The following is a 20533-nucleotide window of genomic DNA, read 5'->3' as shown; positions in this document are numbered from 1 at the left end:
CAAAATTTTAGAGAGAAAATAATTTATACTTTACAGACTCAATAAATGAAGGAAGAGATCACTGAGGTGGAACAGGAGGACATTCTTACGAATAACAACTTACTGTTCTACTTCAGTGGACACAATAAAGACTTACTAGTTCCAAAAACGATGGAAAATTGCATTTTAAAAACAAAACAAACCAAAAAAGCAAACCAAAACAAAAAAACAAACCCAAGCAAGACAGAACAAAAACCAAAACAAAAAACGAATAAAGATGTTGTTCCTTAGCCTCCCATGCAGACGTTCTTCGCGTGACGAAGCCGTAAAAACGTTTGCATTGCAAGGTTCTCGCTCCTCGGCCTTCTAAAAGAATGCGAGGTAGCGCTGCTCGCTCGGTCAATGTTTTCAAGAAGGCCAAGGAGCGAGGGCATTACCTAACATGTAACCTCACTCCATGCAAATGAGTCTGCTGTAGCCAATCAGAGAAAACTTCGCAAGCAGTAACTCGCAGTGAGCGGATAGTTTTCCGGTCAATAGAAATTAAGGTGTGGCAACGATAACCAATCAGTGCGTGGATTTTATCATGCAACCGCGTTATCGGTCGACATATCACTCGAGTGTCGGTTGATAGAACATCGCTGTGATTAAGACTTTGTTAAAGATACAGGAATTAGAGTGAACTGGAGCTGACTGCAGAAAACCAAAGGTTAGACCTTAGCAGTTATTCCGAACAGCCTCCATGAGTGGGCTTCTCCGCTAAAGCCAGGGAATAAAGCCAGACCAAGCCATGTTCCTCTTCTTTCCCAAACATTACACAGTGACCGTGCTTACACTTTAGACTGGCTGGAGTTATATTAGGAAAGGTGTTCTTTTTTTAATAACAGAATATGAATTTTTCAAACCTTCTTGCTTATAAGGCCTGGACTTATACATCTTCGTAGGGGCTTTTAGGAAGGCTCGTATCCGAGTGGAATTCATGGAAAAATCGCTTCGAAACAGGCTATTTACAGCTATGCTAATCAAAATACACTGGCTTTAGTCAAGCTTCAAAACGTCATAATAAATCGAATTTATCACAATGATACATTTAGAGGGTAGCTTATATCCTGAGGGGTCATATTCGGATGTATTGTTTTTATTTCTTTTTTACAGGTAGATGTGGGCCTATAAATGGGGGGCTTATTAGTTGGGGGGGACTTATAAGCAGCAGTATACGGCATCATCCTCTTGGTGCCGTATTCCGCCTTTTTTAAAAAGTAGTACAAAATGTGAAATTTGACAAAGACAAATGGCTTACCCCGGCAGGCCATGCATGACAAATACCACACCATGGGAAGATGCGTTATTAGCAAAATCAGGATAAAAATGCAAAGATTGTGCACTTGATCGCAAGGCCGCCGGAAAAAAATATATATGGAGACATAACAAAACTTTGCTCTCCCTTTTTTTCTTTAATTTCGTACACTATCATAAGGGAAGAAGATCATGGAATCTACTAAAGAACTTGAAGAATCCCAAGATATCGAACATGAAATGAGAAAACAAGCCAAAAATAACAACCACAAGTTCATCACTCTTCAAAGGGAATTTATGGTATATCCCGAAGTGTTTTACCCACCCGAAGACGGTCATGCCCACTTCGTCAATTCGACAATATACAGGATGGCAACCGAAGAAATAGCGGAGAAATCCCGACAAGAATCCATCGAATTCCTGGAGGTAGGCTGTGGCGCCGGCTTTATCGGTATATCAGTGGCTTTGTCATCTGAGAAATGCCACGTGTGGGCAACTGACATCATCGATGAGGCGGTGAAAAACGCTAAAGCAAATGCAAAACTTCATGGCGTGGAAAGCCGTTTCCACGCTGTTAAGGCGAACGTCTTCGATCATGAAGAAATCACTGGAAGGAAGTTTGACATGATATACTGGAATCATCCGTGGGGTGGCTATGGCACGGCCCCAGGGACTAATGTCGAGCCATTAATGAGGAGCCTTCTGGATCCTGGTTACCACGGCCTTCAAAGCTATCTTTCCAAAGCAAAGGAATACCTTAAGGAATCTGGTCGACTTATTGTCACCTTCTCTTACTTTTATGGCTCAGAAGAAAGGTTTACCGAAATTGCAAGTGAAAATGGATGGAATATCAAGGTCATCGACGAAAAGAAGTGTGTCCAGGAAATCGAAGGAAAACGAATTGAACATTTCACCGCGATGGTCATAGAACTTACTGAAGATGTAAAGTAACACTTAACATGTGGCGAACTCAATATAAATACGCAAAGGATACCAAAGGTGTATAAAGAATTACCGGCTAACACGTTAGAACAACAAAAACAACAACAACAACAAATAACTCTAATTAGGGGAAACTAAACAGAATGAAACGACAGATTTGGTGGACATCATTTGTCAGCAAAAATATGGAGCTGAAGAAACAACGATGGCGATGGCTTCGAAAACTTCACTTGAAAAGTGAAGCCGCGCTGCTTCAAACTTTATCGCGCTTATTCCATCTCGTTCAATTCGCTCAAATGTTGGCTTCTGGGGATGAATTCTAAAAGACTGTATCGAAGTTCAGGAAAAGAAAAAGAAAGTCGTTGTCTTACTTATTCTTTACACACCATGCACAAAGTTGCTTTTTAAATTAAAGCAGTCGAAAATGTACAGTGCAAGATGTCTCTGTTGTTTTTTTCTCTGTAAAGTTACTGCACTCGTAATCCATGTACGAGAGCCGCGATAAATGAGGGCGTGAGCCCGAGTCCTAAATCCTTATTGTTGCTTGTAATTGCGCTGGCTGGGATCGTAAGAGAAAAAGGTGGACTGCAAGCAGTCTATCGAAAATCTAGCCTGTATGGCAGACGTTAAAATGAAAAGAGGAGGGGGAATGGAGGTCGGGGGAAGGAATGCCAGCAAGGAGCGTACCTTTTTCCTCCTCCTCCTAGCGCGCTCGAATTCTCCCTCACCCTTCCATTTTTAACGCCTGCCACGCACGCTACCGAAAATATAGAATTCAACAAAATATATGGCCCATCCAATAGAAAGTCAAATGCCAAAAGCTGGGATCTCGAGACTTGACAATTTTTTTTTCTTTTACCCTTTTTTCTACTGCTTTTACCCTTTTTAATATTTGTAAATTAGTTTTATATATTTTAGGGGAGGGCCACAAGTTTACCAGTTTTTAACTGTAATGTGTCACCCTCGGTAAATAAAGTTATTTATTTTTTTATTTCATGTCCGGCAAATGACATAGAGGGTGCGGGATGGGCGTTCTTGGGGTTGACCGATCCATTACAATATTCGCAGAATTTTACCTGAAAATTCTCTCCTGCGGAGTAAAAATATTATGGAAATATCGAACTCTCAATAGACAACCTGTGAAAAAGTACTGGCGGGACCCGCTTTATGGTGCAAGTGACTATCAAGAAAACAGACGCAGGAACAAAGCTTTTTACATGGTGTGCAGCAAACGTGCGTGTAAGATTGAATAAGATTTGACCAAAACGAAAAAAAATAACTCACTAATAAAGCACTTGTAGTAGCTTGGAAAGAAAAATCTCAAGACTTTTCACTACTTTTGCAGATTTCCATTTAATCTTGTATCCGACCCTAAGACAGCGCTCACAGCATGTTTATCTTTGAAGAAACAGAGCACAAGTATCTGTACTACGCTATAGGAAAAAAGATATACAAATACCACTTACCGACTGTTCGCCTCACAAAAGGCTCATTGACAATTGTTCTGGACTTAGTAGCAAAGTTCAAAGTGTTGACTGTATCTGAGTAAAACCTTCTTTCAGGTGCAATGTTTGCAATTACACACGCATGTGCTGATCCACCCAAGGAATCCTAGAAAAAAGGTACACCATAATCATGAAATTTACTATTGACACACACACACTCTGTCGATTCCTATAACTAATAAGCTTCAATGATACAAGTGTATCAAGATCTCAGCTCAGATAAAGAGACATTGTTACGTCCTGCCAGAAACGAGACATTACAGCAAATACTTGAAGAGGAATGAACGTTTACGAGTTGTTTCTAACGATGGAAATCCGTGAAAGCGATGTCCTCATTTCGCTTCGAACTCTTTCTAGTAAATTCGTTGACACTGAATATGTTTAGCCTGTGCCACAGACGAAACTAAACGTCTGGTGTAAGTCTGTCTGCGAGCCAGCGCCGCAGCCATTCACTGCGATTTGACTTCGCGCGATGGTTAGCCTGTTAAAAAAGCCATTGTCGATTTGCCGATCAGTTTGAAGGGAAATTATAAACCGTTAATTCATTGAGTCCGCTGAGGTCCCAGAACAAGGATCGCGGCACTGCTTCGCAGACGTCTTGCCGCCGTTAGATTACGTCTACGAGGCAGGCTAAATGTGATGCTCAGCGGTGGTGAAACAAGATGGCCGCGATTTTTCTTCGTGCGACATTCTAACCTAATTTTCAATATTCTATTTATTGTTTGGTCGTGTAAGTCTGTCTAATTGTCATTTCTGCGTTAATATGTCTGCAAATCATATAAGTGCGGAAGAACTACTAGCGACTTTCGACGAAAAGCTTGCTCCTCTGAAAGTACTAATTTTGGCAATTATCTTGTACTTCGTAACTTCCTTCCTACTTTTTCGCTCTTCTTATATCTGTGTGTTTGTGTGTATACAGTCTGATATGCTGCCATATTGTACCCCGCACAATAAACTTATTTAAATTATCTTACTGAATCTGGCTTCTTAGCATTTTTAACTTATTAGTTATTTCAGGAAGTCAGTACCCCTTTTAGTTAATTGATTAATTTAACAACTTGTAAATAACTATAATATTCTGCTTTGGGTACAATAAATAAATTTGTTGCTGTTTGTTGTTGTTGATGATGAGCTTTTAAAGAAAGCCACCTTTCACATACGCCCAGACAGGCTACAATTATAACATAGGGATATACATGTACGTTTTCGGCATTGCCATAACGATATAAGAAGTTAAACCTCTTATACAGTTTTCTACGTACCTGAAGAAGGCGAGTCAGTTTGCTGTTCCTATACGGTATCCTTGACTTATAAAAAGAAATCAGAAACAGATCGAATGAAATCAGATGACTTGTTGGACGGTTTCAGTTAAAATAGCTTTTACGTACAGTCTCATCCTATGCAGCCGATCTTTATGGTGTAGTGCACCAGCTTTTATAGCGACAAGACAAGTTCAAAAGCAGTCGAGCAGAGCTTCTGTTCCTCTAAATGCAATTCTGAACAGGATCAATCACCATTTTAACATACACATGTGGACCATGATACACCATCCCCCCCCCCCCCCCCTCCCCCAACAATAAAAAAAATGGCAGAGCCATTGCTCCAATTTCACTTGGGTATTAGTTTTACAATCGTGCAAAGACAAAGGCGGCGGAAAAAATAGTGCCTTCATATTTTTGGTTCTGTCCCCAGCCTTTTTTAAGCGAAGCTTCCTACCAGTCTGAAATGTCATTCATCTTTTCGTCATACCCCCGCAGCGGGAGAGACTTACTATTACTACATATTTGCCACAAGTAAATAGTATTCTTATTAATTTTTCCCTTCTTTTAAACAAGCAGAATTTAAGCTAACTTGCGGATACACTTTACATTACTAACAGTGCTGAAAATGTCAAGAGGCGATACGGTGTAGTATAGTCTTACCAGACCCTGGTTAAGAGAATCTACAACTTGACTAAGAGCAAACAAAGAACCATTGATCGCTCCACTTTCTTTTAACCTGGAAAAGAAATAATCAATTCTGTACGTAAGATCTGCTGGCTCTTTACAACAAGCACTGCCATCTTTTACAGCAATTAACAGACATGCAGTAGACAGTGGAAACTGAAGGCGCCTTGAGGAACCTTACATAAGCAAGGACGACGGCAACGGCAGTGAAAACGTAACGACATAAACTGATAATTCAAAAGGGGTGCGTTCGATTGGGAACCTTTTACGCGTGAGCGGACAGCTTTTCATTAGGAGCGGTGTCCATCAGCCGATAGCACAGGTTCAACTGTAGATTTACACTAACAATAATTGTTAGAATAAATTGTTACTGTAAAGGGTAAAATAGAACTTTTGTTTCCGCAGTTCACATCATCTTCCTTCCAAGTAAAGTACTTTTTGGAAGCTTGTGCAACCATAACGACGATGGTAACAAGGACGTAAAAAAAAAACACAATTCATGGTCGGTGCAGATTTTTGGATACAAAATTCAAGACTTTTTTCAAAACAATTTATTTTCCAGACTCAAGATTATCAAATAGGTGATCAGTAGAGACCTTAAGAGTGCATCCACGATACGACCAGGCAGGGGCGGCACAAGCCATCTAACCGATTTCGATGAAACTTGGCCAGTTTGAAGGGGTCCGCCCAAAACTACTTCACTCTAAGTTTAAGGAAATTTGGTCGAAACCGGGGGGAGTTGACCACCCCCCTTGTTTTTTTTTTTTAAAAAATGACCAAAAAACACCTAAAAATTGGTCAAAAGTATTAAAGCTCTACTGCTAAAAGAATACCATCAAATCTTTTCATGTTTTCAGTGAATGTTATCCTACCCAAAGACAATTTATTGTGACTGTTTCGTTCTTCTACGACAAGTTCCTATGACACAAGTCATCTCAGCCAAGACCCCCCCTCTCACCCAATAGTGAAAACTATTGAAATATCCAAAGTTTAGGCCAAAATATCTCCAATGCCGGAGCATGCTTCCACAAACGGAGCATACCGTCTAGAAGACGGGACTTCATACTAACAATATCTGCAAAAAAATCCTTGGGCACTCATTTAATTATTCCACAGGAAGACTGCAAACACGTCATCCACCACAGGGTACCAGTGTCAATTTTGTTTTCATTATAACGCGCTAATTCGGTAATTAACGCACAGCAACGGACAGACAATGCCACAAAATGATTACACGCCATACACTTTAATGAAATAGAACCATTTCTATCTAATTGCCTAAATAAAAAAAGGGCCCACCACAGGGTACCCACGTCAATCTCTTTTTTTTCTTTCATTATAGTGCGCTAATTCGGTAATGATAACGTAGCAACAGACAGAAAATGCCTCAAAATGGTTAAACACTATAAACTTTAATGAAATTGAACCAATTCAAAAGCTTTGGTTTGTCCTAAGCCATTAAAATAAGAATCGGCGGCCTTATGATGACCTCTATTATTGTATAAGTGAACTTCATGACGAAATTTACTCTTCGCTAAGTCAAACACCTGAGTCACAGAACACTATCAAAATTACATTGTCTGTATTTGATCTTCAGAATGATTGTATAATAAAATTTGCTTTTGTTTGTCCGGTAAAGGAATAGTACAATTGCTTGAAACTTGCACGCCACATTGCATCTTGATACAGAAAACGTTATCCAAAAGAATTCCCTTTTCTGAAAATAAATTGATTTGCTTGCGACTCAAGTCGGTTGCCTAATACGCCTGAAAAGGAGAAAAAAAGGAGAAAAGCGTTTGGCTGTTTACAGCCAAACGCTTCTTTTTTTCTAATCCCTGGAAATTACTTCCTGGCAAGCGCATACATCTTTGTAATTTGATAGCTTGATTCGATTTTCCATAATAACTACAAACAGAACAAACGTTCGCTTTAAAAATACAAATTGACGCGAACGAATTGAGTTGTTTTGTTTTCTTCTTTAAAAACGGAGTTTTTACATGTATAAAGGTTTGGCGATCGTAAATGTTGAATTCGGGCTTAGAATATGTAATAGACCTAACAGCCCGGTGTTGAGATACACACGCTTTCTATAAATAGACCGTTGATTGGAAAAAGCGTGCACGCGCATGGATATTTCAAAGTGTTCCTCACATGCGCCGATCGGTTAGAGGTATAGGATGTAGAGGTGAAAAGGTCTCTCGTTAAAAACGATGTCGCAGTTTTCGTGCTCTTTTGCCGTGCACTGTACCAGTGAGTGTGACGTATCAACTAGATACCCCGATCGTACACAGTTTTTTCCTTTGAATTCTTGCGTCAGTGATGTAAAGGCGCACTTGAGAGAATTGCAAACAACACAATCATGTGTAGCCTCTAAGAGAGAGCTGATTCTTGCTCGTGTCGGTTTGTTTGACGAGGGGGGTAAGGATATGGTTATTTGCCCAAAGCATCGCGTTTTACTTGGAGTAAAGTATTGTCCTTCAAGAAAATGCCAGCATCCGCTTCATGGTTGCCGTAAGGGTAAAGTATCCAGAGGGTTGAACTTGAAAATGTCGAAAGAGATAAAGGAAACGTGGGACGTTTTGGTTCCCGTAGGCTCAGGTAAGCGTGATCACTGAAGGTAAATACGGTACTTATACATACTTTGGTTTCTTGATGATTAAGCCTCATGTAAGGGAATCAAGACAGGATTCCAATCACTGTATTCCAGTATTTGTCAGTGGAACTTGAGTTCTTTTTCAATCATTAGTGGGGTTCCGGATTCCACTAGCAAAATTTTCTAGGATTCCGGAATCCGGATTCCCTTACATGGGGCAAATGATTGGCTAATACACAAGTTTAGTCAATTGTTTTATTAATGTATACACAAGTGGGAAAGGAGTTTTTTTTTTCTTTCTTTTTTTTTGGCGGGGGTGGGGGGAAGGATGGAAAATCTTGCAAGAAATTAATTATGAGTTATAGGGTATGATATTTATTTCGCAAATGGAATAACAAACAAACAAACAAATAAGCGATTGTGTGGTGAATTTTGATCTACAAGAGTTTTAATCTATTTTTAAATTTACCAGGTCAATTTGCCCTTCCGTTGTTTTCCTTTTTGTATCTTAGCTAGTTACGTTCTAACGGTAGCCCATAGTTATAGGTTCCTGCTTCTAATCGGTCATTTTTCCCCAGGGGGGCGGGGGATAGGGCAGTTCTCTCAAAAGCTACAGTGATTATACAGATTTTTTTTTGCGAAACCTCAGGGCCAGGCCTTTTAATATAGAGCCCGGTGACAATTAAGAATGAGTGTTCTAGAACGGGGCGTGAAAATAAGCGCCTCACTGAAAAATTATCAGATTTTTGTTTAAAATCCGCACTGGAATTGCCGCTAATTATACATTTACTGATGGCCTACGCTGGCCTACCACATCGCGCGGACTCCTAGTATTTTCTACAGCACTAATCACTAATACTTCCAACAGGGGCCCTCTTTTGACTAGGAATGGCGGCACAAACCTATTTAGAATCTAGCTTGGTAAAATCCCTCCCTCTAGGAAATATTAGAATGCCTAAATGAATGCAGGCAAGCCGTTTATTGCTTGGGAAAAGTTCCAAACAGTTTGTTCTATTCAGCCTGTTACCACAAACTAACAAACCATAATGCTACCAAAACTCATTTGAGGTTTATTCTTGTACGCAGGGGTTTGTAGACAATGCCGTGGTGACCATCTAAGAACTCTAGGTTCTACTGACGCGGATTCCGAAGTACAAGATCCCGGACTGGCGTCCACGTCTCACCCAGAGCCTCAGATTCACGAACCTTCATGTTCTACGGAGTCCGCAGAGGAAATAGTAGAGCCACCACAGTTACTACCGCCTGCTACAGAAGAATCAGAACAATTGTCTGCTACCCCTGTCCTTCACGTAAGATTCCAAGAAGATCTCATTAGTGAGGTAAGTTCTTCTTCGGCAGTGTGTGAATGAGTTTACTGATTTCAAAGGGGCGGGACGTTTGCGTCACTTGCTTTCTAATTGTTGTCATAATCCACTGATCTTTAGAACAAATCAGGAAAGGAGGGAGAGGGGTCGTTGTTGCTTGATGTATTGGGCGTAATGTTGGTTCTCACACTAATTTGCATAGACTTTGAATAAAATCGGAATAATTCGTTAAAATTGGTTGTTATACTGAGAGTCTCTATAGGGTTGAGTCATAAAATTTTCTCCTTTCAAAGAATGCCTGTCTTCGAGTATGCTTTGCGGTCGTGGTTTCGAATGTTGCTCACTCTTATTTATCGAACTTCATTTGAAGCATAAAGCGCGAAATTTAATAAAATATAATCATCGATAACTCGTAACAATTACTATTCAAAGCTCATTCTACTCCTGTTATTAATCTTAGAGAGGTTTGAGCAGATTCATATTGCGTTCATAAACAAAGCCAACGGGCGCAAAGCATACCGGCCAAAAGGAATTCTTTAATGTAAAACTTGTGCACGCTGACTATACGGTAATAATGCCAAACTGATGGAATAATTAGATATTTCCTAGATACACGAGAAGGGGAAGTCCTGGCATCTCTCGGTGGCCATCACTAAAGCAGAAGATGGAACAATTGAGGTAGAAATCATGTCATGTCATGTCTGTCTTTATCGCTCACTGACCACTATAAACTAGTTTCTCGTGAGCGCGGTCTTTGTTGCGCTAACCGATTGCAAAATTGGATAACTGATAAGAATGCCAGGCCGAGAAAAGACGCGAAAGCTTAAATTCCTAATAGTGAATTTCAACATTTCATTGCTTTCCGAACTTATATAAAGATAAAACGTTGGCGACGCACGTAAGCGCGCGCAAAAGCGCATGAGACGGAGTACATTTTTAATCCAAATAAAAGGCCATAAACATTCTCGAAAAAAGCAGACCTTCCCGGGTGTTATCTCTGTTTCAAGTCAAAATGGGCAGGTTAATACTCCATTAGCCCTTGACTGTGACCAGGTTCCTTGGCGCGCTATTCACGGTAAAAAATGCTTTACTATTATGATTTTCAGACACGTACATATATCCACTTATTTGATGAATGCAATCAAAACTGGTTCAGCGTTGCCTCCATCATCGAAGATTCACTAACCACCATGAAGCGAAAGAAACCTAGACTGAATGAAGCTTTCCTAAGATCTGACAACGCAGGCTGTTATCACTGCGCATTTCTTCTTCTCAGTCTTCCAAGCCTTGGACAGCGAATTGGTGTCCGCATAGCTCGCTATGACTTCAGTGGGGCCCAAGCTGGGAAAGACATATGTGACCGCCGAGCCGCCGCCTTGAAGAGCCACATTAGGCGCTACATTAATGAAGGCAATGACGTCAAGACAGCAAGTGACATGAAAGCTGCTATTGACTCGCATGGGGGCGTCAAAGGCTGCTACTCAGTGGTGTGCAAGGTTGACGAAAGGTCCCAAAACATGACCAAGCACTCGCTGAGTGGCATACAGTCTTTGAACAACTTCGTGTTCACTGAAAGTGGAGAGATGATCGCTTGGCGGGCCTACAATGTCAGACCCGGAAAGGTCTTTTCCGCGGCGTCGCTAGCGCGTCTCGGTACCCCTCAAGGCCCGACAAACTTACAAGTTCTCCAGGCATTCAATAGTCCTGACATACTGACTGGTGTCTTCCGTGCATCTTCCAGCACGCAAGAAAAGCAGCCCACAGCACCTCCAACGGACCCTATGGCCGTAGAACGAATTCAGCTTGAAGAAGAAGAGCGTGTGGCCTTTGGCTGCCCAGAAGAGGGTTGCATAAAAGTTTACCAAAGTCACAGCAGCCTTCAGCGTCACCTCGATGCCAGGAAACACCTTCTCGCGTTAGAGAGAGAGTCCACGTACGACGTGATAAAGAAAAAGTGGGCAGAGACCTGCAAGTCAATTTCTGGTAGCTACGTGGAAGCAGCTCAGCCGCCCACATCTGCATCCGCCTCAGTTTCCTATAGCCAGTCGGAAGACCCGCTGCCAACAGCTTACATGGGCTGGGCATTAAAAAAGACCAAGAAGTCTGTTCATTTCACCACTAAAGTGCGCCAATTTTTGCGTGAAGTCTTCCTTCAAGGAGAGGACACCGGGAATAAAGCAGCGGCTGAGGATGTAGCAGCACGAATGAGGTCCGTGCGAACCGCTGAGGGAACGAAGGTATTTACCAAAGACGAGTGGCTGACATCTACCCAGATCTCCGGATATTTCAGAAGAATGGCCGCATTAAACAGGAGTGGGACTCTTCATAGAAGGGAGGAGGTGAGGCCAGCGCCAACAGAACCGGTACCCGAGGGAGGAGAAAGTGAAGATGAGGAGAAAGACCCATATGAGGCTGAAGCTCCCCTTATCAGAACACGGCTTCAAATCAGGGGGGAGCTAGAACTGTAACTTTACTTTCTATGAGAGTGTTTGTCTGTTTGATTATATCTATTTTGACTTTTGTCTTTGATAGTTCTTACAAAGGACAGTTCTTTAGGGCACAAGTCACAAAAACACGCAGTTGATTTTGTTTTCAGTATAGCAAGGTCTTTCTGATAAAGTTTTCTGCATCAAGATGCAATGTGGCGTGCAAGTTTAAAAAAGCTTTTGAAATGGTTCAATTTCATTAAATTTTATAGTGTGTAACCATTTTGCTGCATTTTCTACCTGTTACTATGTCTTTATTACCGAATTAGCGAGCTATGGTGAAGAAAAAAAATGAAGTGGGTATCCTGTGGTGGGCCAAGTTTTTTTTTATTTTAGCTATTAGATAGAAATGGTTCTATTTCATCAAAGTGTATGGTGTGCAACCATTTTGTGGCATTATTTGTCTGTTGCTGTGCCATAATTACCGAAGTAGCGCGTTATAATGGAAAAAATTGACGCGGGTACCCTGTGGTGGACGACGTGTTTGCAGTCTTCCTGTGGAATAATTAAATGAGTGCCCAAGGATTTTTTTGCAGATAATGTTAGTATGAAGTCCCACCGTCTAGACGGTATGTTCCGTTTTTGGAAGCATGCTCCGGCATTGGAGATGTTTTGGCCTAAACTTTGGATATTTCAATAGTTTTCACTATTGGGTGAGAGGGGGGGTCTTGGCTGAGATGACTTGTGTCCTAGGAACTTGTCGTAGAAGAACGAAACAGTTACAATAAATTGTCTTTGGGTAGGATAACACTCACTGAAAATATGAAAAGGTTTGGTGGAATTCTTTTAGAAGTAGAGCTTTATACTTTTGACCAATTTTTAGGTGTTTTTTTGGTCATTTTTTTTTTAAAAAACAAGGGGGGTGGTCAACTCCCCCCGGTTTCGACCAAATTTCCTTAAACTTAGAGTGAAGTAGTTTTGGGCGGACCCCTTCAAACTGGCCAAGTTTCATCGAAATCGGTTAGATGGCTTGTGCCGCCCCTGCCTGGTCCTTTCGTGGATGCACTCTTAAAAACGCAGAAACAAAGCTTATTTTATGGTGTGCTGCAAACAAACAGGCGAGATTGAATTAAAAGATTTTACCAAAACGAAAAAAAAATCCACCTAAGAAGCACTTGCTGTAGCTTCGAAAAAAAAAACTCAAGACTTTTCAGACTTTATTCAGATCTGGAAATTTGTTGGGCAAATTTCAAGACTTTGTCAAGAATTCAAATCTCTGCAAGAGCCCTGACAATTGGTTTTATGAGCAAGACAACAGTTCCATACGCGCATCACTTTTTTGGTACATTTCTTTGACGTTCACTGCGCGCCCCTTCTCCTTGCAAAGATATCTGTGTTAATTTCACCTGCAATTGAACCAATGGCTCAACGTGTCCACCCCAGGATGCTTTGCGAAAGAATGCCTGGGAGTTACTCACAGCCGTCGTGAGTCATCCTCAAAGAACCAAGGGCAGTTGGCCGGTGGAACTAGAAACTACCCTTTGGTCTTCGAGGATGAGTACTTCTTTTACGTGAACTAGTAATTAAGACCAGGGATTCTCCGATTCTATTTGTGCGGCAATGCACTGTGACCAATTCCTCAGAACCGTTCCTTAGATCTACCCTTGTCCCAGTACTTGCAAATTTTCTCCGCGTGAGAGAGAGCGAGCGTGCCACGGAGCGGCGAGGGAAGAGACTTGCGCCTCATTTTCACCGCTTCGTGGCTCGCTCTCTCTCACGCGAAAAAAAACACCAAGGAAAAGCTCTGGGACCAGGGTACTCAGATCCAGTAACTTTGCTGCATACCTTAATCCCTCGTTTCCAGTTCTCCTATTATCCTCGGAACCAGCTAAATCGATCAAGTAAAACTTCCCGCTAAGCTTAGTGAATGGAGCTACTTGCTGGCTCTTTTCTACCTGAAATTTAAGGCAAAATTTAGTGCTATTACCGGACAAACGCTTTAAAAAAAAGAAAAAATAAATAAAACCAGGCACCCTATAAAGGACTGACTGAAATAATATTTTAGTAAAGCTCCAACAACCACTGACTAGCTCTTAGACCACCGAAGAAAAGCAAATGACTTGAAAGATGCGAAACTTTGTGTAAAATGAAAAAACCTTCAACTTCAATGAAGTTGTGAAATTCACAAGCTATTTTTCCTTGATCTCCAAACCAACAGCTTCATATTTACAACAGCCTGGGAAAAATCAAAGCATCAATAGACTACAACCCTGAATTACGTTTTTTCAATGACCACACCCACGAGGCTGATAAATTTGTAGTCTGATGTCGAGAACCTCAATTAGCAACATAATTACATAGATTTCTTGACAGAATACCTTCATTAAGACTATAGAGTGGCTTCTACTTGAGTGTGGATTCAGCTTGGTTGCAGCTGTTTTTCTAAAAACAACAATTATCACATGTTCATACACAGGCAACCAGAGTTCCATATGTGAGTGCTGAGTATTAAAAACATCTACATGTTGTAAAAATTGTGTATTGCAATGATTTGCCTCAACTTAAGCTTAAGGTGAAGTATGCATACAGCCTACACTGTACATGTCAAGTGGCCATTAGGTCAACAGAGTATCCCTGTTTTAAGTCCTCTTATTGTTATTTCTTACAGTGAAATACAAAATTTTTAATTTTTTTAATTTAATAGCTTTCTTATTTTTTTTCCTTATACTGTGACATCCAGACAAATGACAGGCACTATGGACTAAGACTGATCAATATAATAATCTTTTTCAACGCATCTTAGTCCTCATTTACTACTACTGTGCTTCCCTAGTCTCGAGATGTATGTACAACACTTATGAAAACAGAAACAAACCAACCTTTGTTGACTGGCCTTTTCAAATAAGACCATATATTCCCTTAGTGAGGGTACAAGTTTCTTCAAAAGAAATAAAACAGTTAAATTTCATTTTACAAATGTATCACATTTACTGTATTTAAGCAGATTAACAGTACACTTAAACTAAAAGTGTGTTAAAATCTTTGAAACTCTTACCTCTGTTAGGTTAGGGATTATTATATTTTCGTGACGATCTTGTCTTATTGGTAAGTCAGTCTTCTTGGGGTCCAACAGATCATTAATCTACATGAGCATCAAATATACAAAGGAGAAAAAAACTTCAAACGTTTCCCTAACTTTAAAGAAAGCTCACGGAAATCAAGTGCTAAGTAATCAACACTACCAGCACCGCACCAATCAGAAGCTGCGTTTGTGTGCGAACGCAGTTTTTCAAAATCGTGGGGTTTGCGGGCAAGCGTTTCCTTCGTTCCCCTCCCCCTCCCCCGTCATTCCTTTTTTTTGCTCTCGTCCCAACTTTTCTCGATGAACTCGCGCGGAAACGCTTGCTACGCAGACTAAGAGAAGCTGCCAAATAGTAGGTTCAAGCAACCGGAACTTTGGTTGTTGACAGCTAATGAGAAAGAGACGACTTTCAAGTCCATTGGTACGTTTTTCTGCTGATCTTTATGGCAAACACCAAAGTGATGACGATGCAAAGTACAACATGTGTTCTGTATTTGATGACACTTCCCATTTCTGATGTTTCATAACAATGCATAAATTAAATTTTGAATTTACGTCACGGGAAATAGGCCACTCCCAGCTGTCTCTTCTCAGGGAGAACAGAGAGGGCGGCAGAAATCAAGCCTAGGCAAAAATTTGTTGGCCATTTATGGCAAGTGGTCATATTCAGCTACTATACAGGCATTTAAAAGTCATGTTATTACAGTGCATCATAACATTTTGGTTTTAGGCAAGGGACGTCAAACCTCTATGCTCGACCACCTTAGGTGGTCATTCAGGGGTTTTGTTTCAGGCTGGATGCCACATACAGCATCTGATTCTTTGACATACGTCCGGTAGTTTACACACAATTAAATAATATTTTCTTTTAAGAATGACAAAACAAACAACTGCAAACCAACAATTATAATAATAATTATTATAATTTGTCACCTATGGTGAAAAGTATGTGTATGCATTCTTTTCACTAATGTATACTGTAATAGCCAATAAAAATGTTATAACCTTTTCTTGATATATCTCAAGGTAGGAAAACAAAATCTTGTATTTCCAGTCTGTTGTTGCTGCATGCTGTGAATCTATCACTTTAAAAAGTTCAGCTGCACATCTTGGAATCAATCCTGGGTTATCTGGGGTGCCAACCATCGTGTGTGTTTTACCTAAATTGCAATAATCCAAACAACAAAAGTAATCAAAGCAATAAGGAGTTTGCCAAGCCCTCCATTGCAGGCTGAAATATTATGTAATCATTATATATGTCCAGGGCTTTCAATAAGATTTGAAGTAGGCGTCTGCCCATATAATAGTAGGCGGCTGTGAATGTTTAGGTGGCCGAAGGCCACCTTTTCTTGGGGGGTCTGGGGGCATGCTCCCCCAGAAAATTTTGAAATTTAGAAGCTCGGAAATGCGATTTCCAGCATTCCTGGCATGAGAAAGTAAAGTTAATGATGCATACCATTAACCCTTTAATTGGAAGATTTCTGTGTGTTTTTCAAGAGCTTTTGTGAACATGTAAGGTAATTGAGTTTGGCAGGAGTGCTTGCCACGTGACTTACCAAGGCCCAAGCTGCAACCCCAACCTTTAAATTTACACCAAACATCATGATATATAGCCAGTGTGGTCGTAAAGCTATGAGAAGATGCTGTCATTCAACTGAAAGTATAGCTAATTTCTTCATCAAAATCTTGACAAACTTCTTCCTCCTTAAATAATTTTGATGATTACACTGGCCACTAGTTCAGTAGTAATTTATACTTTGACAATTTCAGTACTGTTTCTGACAGTTCTAATTCTAGCTTTGTTGACCGTTTTGAAAATTGCAAAGTCAAAATTTATTCAAAATACCTGTTCCGGTTCGTGGTTTCTTTAAAGAATGAAAACAATTCACTTTGTCCGAGGCTACACTTGGCCGCCATCTTTGTTCAACCAACCACGTGGTAATTGTTTGGGAACGAGGCTAAATTTCATTATGATACCGCTGAAAATGGCTGAGCGTTCCTCAATCAGTTGCGATCCGTCGCGGTAAAGAAATCGTGTTGATATATGCTTTATTCCAAAACTCTCAAGGCAAGAGTGCGCTATATTTTATCAGATTTATTTCAACTGAAAAATGGGTAGGCTGTAAACATTTTAAGAGTTATATTTTTGAAGTATTTGCTGACAAACATGGCTAAGTAGCCGGTGACTCGATGACTCGCAGCCGCCGGAGCTCCGGCGGTAGCCGGCTTCTAATGAAAGCCCTGATATGTATGTTCTTACTCCTGTATAATGACCCAAGGGTTTGTCGTAATGATAGCCTGTTCCAGGATCCCAGACAGTGGGGAAAGCAAACATGGGAAAAGTTGCACAAAAACTGCATGGGGGCTGGGGGGTACGGAGTAGTGGACCCTGTAGACATCGTTTTCAATACCTCATTCCAGTATACCAGCTCCTAAGATACACTGGCTATGATTGGTCAATATTGTGACAGTTTACTTCAGCATTTACATCATCATCTGGCTTCACACGCACAGAGTCTAGTACAGACATGTTAAACGTGTGAAACCCTCCTTCACTGCACCTTTTGACGAATTGACATTTTTGACACAAGAAACAGTTTTTCAGGAAATGGGGGGAGGCGATAGTGGGTGGATTGAGGTGTTTAAAAAATGCTAACAGGCTCTCCCCTTGTGTCTCTCCACCACTTTTCCCTCATATGCTATTAAACCGCTCGCTTGCTTTTTCACTTGTCTGCGCTGACTGAGGACCACTGGCTAGGCAAAAGAAGAAATACAGTTATATGATTCTACTATGATTAGCTATGGAAATAAATGTTGCAATAATACATTTTGCTCCAACCTGCTCCCGTAGGGCCATATGCAAACACACTAGCATTTTGACCCTGTAGCACATATGGAATGAGAGGACAGACTGAGTTGTGGTACAGTGTCTCTTGGGTGCTTTCTTCACCAAAAAAACCATTGAATCTGGAAAAAAATGCAGATATCGCAAATGAATAATAATAAACAATTTTTCCTCGTAATTTATAGTTGTTGTAATGACTAAAACGATTTTAGCATTATTTGTTTTCCCATGAATGAACGCACACAAGTAATGTTTTTTTCATAGCAGAATCAGATTAAAAGGTTTTACAAACATCTGAGCCTCCGTTACTACATGTATTGAAAAAATCTGAGATTTTAACCAGTTCATATTTTAAATGTTTCAAACCTATTGCTTAAATCAAAAGACGAAAGCAGCAGAATTAAAAAGTTTCAACATGTATTTTGCCAAAAGCAGTTAAGTCGCCCAGAGATGAGACAGATCGATCAAAATCCTTTCTCCATCATGAGAGTAGAAGAAGCATTTCTCAAACAACCAAGCCTGTTCCAGGCGTTCAGATAGTGGAGAGCAAGTTAAATCATACGCGGCGAGCGCCAAAAGAAACACGAGGGGAAAAAATAAGGAAAGTTCCCTCAGCAATTTTTTGCCCGTGCCCAACTAATTTTTTGCTGGCCCTCCACCATCTGAATGCCTGAAACAGGTTACAAATGACCTGAAAATATTATTAAGAAGCATTGACTGAAATAACGGATCAACATCGCCAGTTCCGGTCCGTTCGGAATGATTATTTACGTCTTTAACAATCTGTTCGAGCTGATTTTTGCTGAATAATAAAATTCATCATGAGTGAACTAGACTAAAAGCTATTATGTCGCCTGGCGATTAGACAGAAATCAAAGCACTATTTTATTTTTCGATCACAGGAATTTTTATAATAATTTGAACGGATAAACCTTCTGTTCAGAACTATTATTTTGCAGCCAGTTTATCAGCACCTTTAACAAATCCATTCAACAATTTTATTAATCCCTTCAAGTGGTTTTCCCATCTGTTTGAAAATCTTATTCATCCGTTCGGCAATTTTATTCATCTGTTGAATTGGATTGTAAATCCGTTCAAATAATTTATTCATCTTTAGAACGGTTTGCAAATCCGTTCAAAATCTGTTAGACAAACGGTTAGTCAAACCATTTGAACACCTTCTACACCGTTCGTTAATTATCCCTGCTTTTTTCCCATACAAACAGTTTTCCGTTAGCGACAGTTTTACCTTTCACAGTCACAAATGCTAATTGGCCATGAAGCTATTTTATTTCACAGAGACATCAATGCAGTTTGGATGATAAGCTTCAAAATAAGAGCAAAAAATTGATATACATGTAAAAGAACATTAATTCTGTTAGCTTCTGTTGGCAATGTGTGTTGGAGGAGCATTTCAGTACAGCTTCATACCTTCAAAACTTTGCTTTCATTTCCTTGAAATCTACCATTGAAGGGACCAAATTTTGTCGGCTTCTTTGAAGAAAAATTCCGAACCCCCCTATTCGAAAACCCGTCATCCTTTGAGGGGTGCGGATAAAAAATGGAACGTCCTATGGCCAGTCCTACTGATAACAGGAGAGGGTGGAGGCGGGAAAAACCGGTCGTTTTGATACACAAACTGCACAACAGTTTTGATAAGAGCGTGAATAAGAAAAACATATCATGGCCTGAATATTTCTCGTTCTATAAGGCAACTACGCCACTAAGCATGAACTATTTACAGCTCTCAATTCATCGCAGATCAGAACGACTTGTAATGAAAACAAACCTTTACTGAAATGAGCAATTACGGTTCAGGCTATCCCAAGCCATAAGCTCATCCAAGGTAACAAAATAAAGCCAGAAAGTTTTTCTTTCCCACCTGTAGCGAATCGATTCTTCAGAATTTCTACAGTTCCACAGCTCGAGTGTCGAGGAATCGACAGCTTGAACACATCGATCAGGCATGTCACTGCGATTGTCCCTTTCATTTGCCTTGAATTCAGAACGTTCCGGTCGCAAACGAACCAAAACCCGGACCTTGCTTCCTTTCTTAAATGGAGCCATAACCGATCGAACGATAAAAGGATTCAACGTTGGAAAGACATCATGGCCGCTTGTTTCAAATCAGGAGCCAAAGATGCGACTGGAACCAAAGTAGCCAATCAGATACTCTCCTCAATTCCTCGCGGTTTGGGCAACACAGGCAGGCCAGAAGAAAATGCTGTCGACGGTAAGAGGAGTCAAAAAATTGAAATATTTCAAATACAGACAAATAATGATACTTTACGACTGGAATTTAAATCGGACTAAAGAAAGCCTAAAAATCAAAATGATACAGCAATTACCTTTTTTTTATTAAATTATTATGGTAATTTGACCTTCCCACGGTACGGTTGACGAGTAGGCAAACGCGTGAGAAATTTCAGTGTTTGTATGAGGATCTAAAGTCGAATAATTTCCGTAAAACGGCTGTTCTGAAAAAAATTCTGTTTTCTCTCTCTTTATTGAGATTTCAAGGAAAACGTCAATCGAAAGCAAACATTCATCCGTAAATTTATTTTTCAATTTTCCGTGGAACTTGGACAACTTGG

General features: G+C 40.3%; 1 protein-coding gene across 2 annotated transcripts in view; it reads right to left on the bottom strand.

Annotated features, from left to right (window-relative positions):
* LOC140952033 (kinesin-like protein KIF22-B) overlaps nt 1-20015 on the bottom strand; it is a 31833-nt gene extending 11818 nt beyond the window's left edge. Inside the window, exons 1-10 of one of the 2 annotated variants that reach the window (XM_073401433.1) lie at nt 19822-20015; nt 17934-18061; nt 16100-16254; nt 15068-15154; nt 14892-14950; nt 14391-14454; nt 13858-13967; nt 5645-5720; nt 4985-5029; nt 3684-3828 (exon numbers count right to left, since the gene is read on the bottom strand). In XM_073401433.1, the coding sequence (XP_073257534.1) occupies nt 3684-3828; nt 4985-5029; nt 5645-5720; nt 13858-13967; nt 14391-14454; nt 14892-14950; nt 15068-15154; nt 16100-16254; nt 17934-18061; nt 19822-20006 (1054 nt within the window). In that variant the 5' untranslated portion in view covers nt 20007-20015. The remainder of the gene's footprint in view (nt 1-3683; nt 3829-4984; nt 5030-5644; nt 5721-13857; nt 13968-14390; nt 14455-14891; nt 14951-15067; nt 15155-16099; nt 16255-17933; nt 18062-19821) is intronic. The other variant, XM_073401434.1, reaches the window with a different exon arrangement.
* Between the last annotated feature and the right edge of the window lie 518 nt (nt 20016-20533).

The sequence above is a fragment of the Porites lutea genome, chromosome 11 (assembly GCF_958299795.1).
Source record: "Porites lutea chromosome 11, jaPorLute2.1, whole genome shotgun sequence".
Taxonomy (NCBI): domain Eukaryota; kingdom Metazoa; phylum Cnidaria; class Anthozoa; order Scleractinia; family Poritidae; genus Porites; species Porites lutea.
This window is presented reverse-complemented; position numbering and strand designations above follow the sequence as displayed.